The sequence below is a fragment of the Nicotiana attenuata genome, unplaced genomic scaffold (genome assembly GCF_001879085.1).
Source record: "Nicotiana attenuata strain UT unplaced genomic scaffold, NIATTr2, whole genome shotgun sequence".
Classification (NCBI taxonomy): Eukaryota; Viridiplantae; Streptophyta; class Magnoliopsida; order Solanales; family Solanaceae; genus Nicotiana; species Nicotiana attenuata.
Genome location: NW_017670536.1, coordinates 205,682 through 209,465, shown reverse-complemented (window position 1 = coordinate 209,465; position 3,784 = coordinate 205,682). Strand labels below are relative to the sequence as shown.

The following is a 3,784-nucleotide window of genomic DNA, read 5'->3' as shown; positions in this document are numbered from 1 at the left end:
TGAAAATTTTAATAAGAAAATGAGATCGGTTTAAAAGTAAATAGAAATTAAGGAAAGAGTAACAAAACAAGAGGAATTTACTCAATTATTTAGTGTTTGGTTACATGAAGTTTCCAAGTGTTACAGTTTTGTTTTAGCAATTAGTATAGTGCATGATTAATTACTAAAAAACAATAATCTTTTTAACTTTCAGGATTCAAACGAAAAAAAATAGCGAATTAATAATATGTTGAGTTTTGGACTAATTGGAGAATATATATTTGCGTATATAGATTAAAATATAGGGATCTCTTATATCTCAATTATTACTTATTATTGTCATGGGCCGCGCGAAACGCGGATAAATTAAGTAGTTAGTATCTATAGTACTAATCGCATGACTGTTATCAAGAAAGTACATTTGATCAATATGCAACAACTTTTTTTTTTGAACGTTAAAACAGGATATTACATATATATACTAAGCTGCGGTTGGCATATTACATTGTTCTTCGCTTAATGCGCAGATTGAAGGATCGGATGGCCCTTCCTTCATAATGTTTTGATTTCCTAGGCAAAGTAGCATATTACAGATACTACTAGATACATTCTTAGAGAAAATAGGATCCCCACTCATATCATTTGCAAGTGTTTTTTCTACAAAAACTGGTGGTGACACTAATACTTGAACTTCTTCATGCATATTTTTGCTGTCGTCCTTTTTTTTGCATCTTTAGCTAGTGCATCCGCCACCCTATTGCCTTCTCTGAAGTTATGCCTCAGTACTAGGTCCTTCAGCTGGAGCATTAATGACCTGCAAAAAAAGATTACGTTATTTAGAGTAGCATGGCCATTTTCAATGGCTTTGATGACGTCTGTTGAATCTGTTTCAATTTCTAATGGAAACAGCCTGAATCTGTGAGCTAATTTGAGGCCTTCCTGGAGTGACTGTAATTCAGCGTGTAGAGGACATATGGCATTGGTTTTCTTTTGGAAGCCAATAATCCACTTCCCACTGCAACTTCGGAAGACTCCACCTATGCCACTTTTGAGGTTATCACGAGCACCATCAATGTTGAGTTTGTACCACCCCTTTTGAGGGGGATGCCATTTGATGTCAATGGTCATTTTTTGAGTAATAGGGTTACTGTGAGAGGTCATGAAGTGGAATTCCATGGCATGATGTACAATGGTTTTGAGTGACGGGGAGAAGATAGTGTTGTTTATGTTGTTGCTGTTTCTGTTTAACCAAATTCCCCAAACCACGAATGGAAGGAGTTGTTGCCAGTCAATGAAATTATTGGTGAATTTTGGTGATTGGTTTTTGAGAAAAGACAACCAATGCTCATTGGAGTTATGGATAATGATTAAGCCTAATTGTGCCCATAGCCTTTGGACAGTTGTGCAGGTGAGGAAGATGTGCCGTGGGGATTCCTCAGCTGTATGGCACATGGCACAATTCTTATCTATGTTGATGCCAATGTGTTGGAGGTATTGTCTGCAAGGAATTCTGTTGTGTAGACATTGCCACAAGAAGTATTTTATTTTATTTGGGCATTTTATTTCCCAAATCCAATTAAAGTCCAGACTAGGGCATTTATTATCCTGGAGGAGTTTGGCACATGACTTGGAGGTGAAGCTTCCACTAGGAGATAGGGACCAAACGAGTGTGTCTTGGGTTTTATTGAGGGGGAATGGAATTTTGTTTATGTTGTTTGTAATTTCTTTTGGGATATTGAAGGAAAGGTTAGAAAAGTTCCATTGATTGTTGACAATGATATCTTTAATGGTCATGCTACTTTCTTGATGAGTGAGGGGTCCCTGAAGACATTGTCGGAGAGATGGCTAGTTGGGAATCCAGGAGGAGGTCCAAATGTTGAGACTTGAATTACTACTTGGTAACCAGGTTATTCCTTTGGAGCAAGTGGACCATCCTTTGAGAATACTTTTCCATACAAAGGAGGAGTTTTTTCTTGGGTTGCTTTTGGCATATTTATGGATGGTGGTGCTTGACCATGGGGCTGTTGGATTGGTAATGAGCCTCCATGTAAGATTTGAGAGAGAATTTAGGTTTTTGTTAATAACAGTATGTAGGCCAAGGCCTCCCTCCTCTTTTGGTTTGGTAACATTCTGCCAATTAATGTAGTGGATTTTTTTTGAGTCGCTATTTGTACCCCAAATAAAGTTTCTTTGAATACGATCAATTTGCTTTAGAGTTTTATTTGGGAGGAGTGTATAATGCATGGCATGGCTTGGGATAGCATTTAGGGTAGAAATTGCTAAAGTAGTTCTTCCAGCGATATTGAGAAACTTCCCTTTCCAGGATGAAAGCTTCCTATGCATATTGTCAATGATGTATTGGTAGTCCTTTAGGGTGGGGTGATTGTTTAGGATTGGGTAGCCCAGGTATTTCCCAAAAGACTTATCTATTTTGATGTTGAAATAGGAGGCAATCTCCTGGGCAGTATTGGGGTGACAGTTCCTGGAGACCAGAATTTTTGATTTTTGTGTGTTAATGTTCTGTCCAGACAACTTGCAAAAATAGGAAAGACTGTTCTTTATTGTTTTGCAGGATTTTTCATTAAGTCTAGACATGAGGGTTAGGTCGTCAGCAAAGAAGAGGTGAGATATGCCTGCATCTTTTGGGCTAAGGTTAATTGGATCCCATTGACATATATCCACTTGATGGGAAATCAGACGGGAGAACATTTCCATACATAGAATGAAAATATATGGAGATAGAGGGCACCCTTGTCTTATTCCCCTACCAGGGCTGAAGAAGTCAGTCATGGTGCCATTAACTAGTATGGCAATTCTACTGGAGCAAATACAATTTAAGATTAGAGTCGAAATAGTTGGAGGAAAGTTGAAAACTTTGAGCATGCTGTGAACGAAGGACCATTCAAGGCGGTCAAAAGCTTTCTCCAGGTCTAATTTGAGGATCATACTGGCCCTTTTTCCTTTCATTTTCTTGAAGTGATTGATGATTTCTTGGACCAATATGGCATTATCACTGGTTCTCCTTCCTTTAATGAAGCTAGCTTGGAAGGGGCTGATCAGATTGTTAAGAAAAGGTTTGATCCTGTTTGCGATAATTTTGGTAATGATTTTATAAAAGGTATTACAAAGCCCAATATGCCTGAAGTTTTTAAGGTTATTGGCATTGTTGAATTTTGGGATAAGGCAGATGTAGGTATCATTGGTCCCTATAGGGAGGCTTTTGTTTTTAAAAACTTGGTAGCAACCCTTGATAACTGAGGGCCCGACAATGTTCCAATATTTCTGATAGAAGAAAGGATGGATACCATCTGTGCCTGGAGCTTTGAACGGCCTAAAGGAAAAAACTGCATTGGTGATCTCATGGGGCTTTAGGGGATTTTCTAGGCTCATTAGATCTTGTATATTGTGGGCACAAGGATTATGATTGTAGTCCTGCCACTTAGAATATTCAAGAGAAGTGGTGAAGGCATTTTTGAAGAATTGCTTAGTGTGATTTAGGAGGTCGATAGGATTATCAATCCAATTGCCCTGGTCATCTTTATAGTACGAGATTTTGTTTTTCCTTCTATTATTTGTGGCCATAATGTGAAAAAATTTTGAATTAGAGTCCCCTTCCTGGATCCAGGAAACTTTTGCCCTTAATTTCCAGTAATCATCTTCCTTTTTTAGAAAATTATCAAAATCATATTGGAGGGATCGTTCTAAGTTTTGCAGGAAGATGCTATTATAGTAGTTATTGGATTCTTGTATGCCTTTTAGTCTGGCCAGAATTCTTTTCTTCTCTTTGCGTATTTTACCAAAAATA

At 37.8% G+C, this 3,784-nt stretch overlaps 1 protein-coding gene across 1 annotated transcript; it reads right to left on the bottom strand.

Moving 5' to 3' along the window:
• Positions 1-657: 657 nt before the first annotated feature.
• LOC109240670 lies at positions 658-1,107 on the bottom strand. Its single transcript, XM_019407335.1, has one exon. The coding sequence runs from the start codon at positions 1,105-1,107 to the stop codon at positions 658-660; it is 450 nt and encodes a 149-aa protein (XP_019262880.1).
• Positions 1,108-3,784: the final 2,677 nt, after the last annotated feature.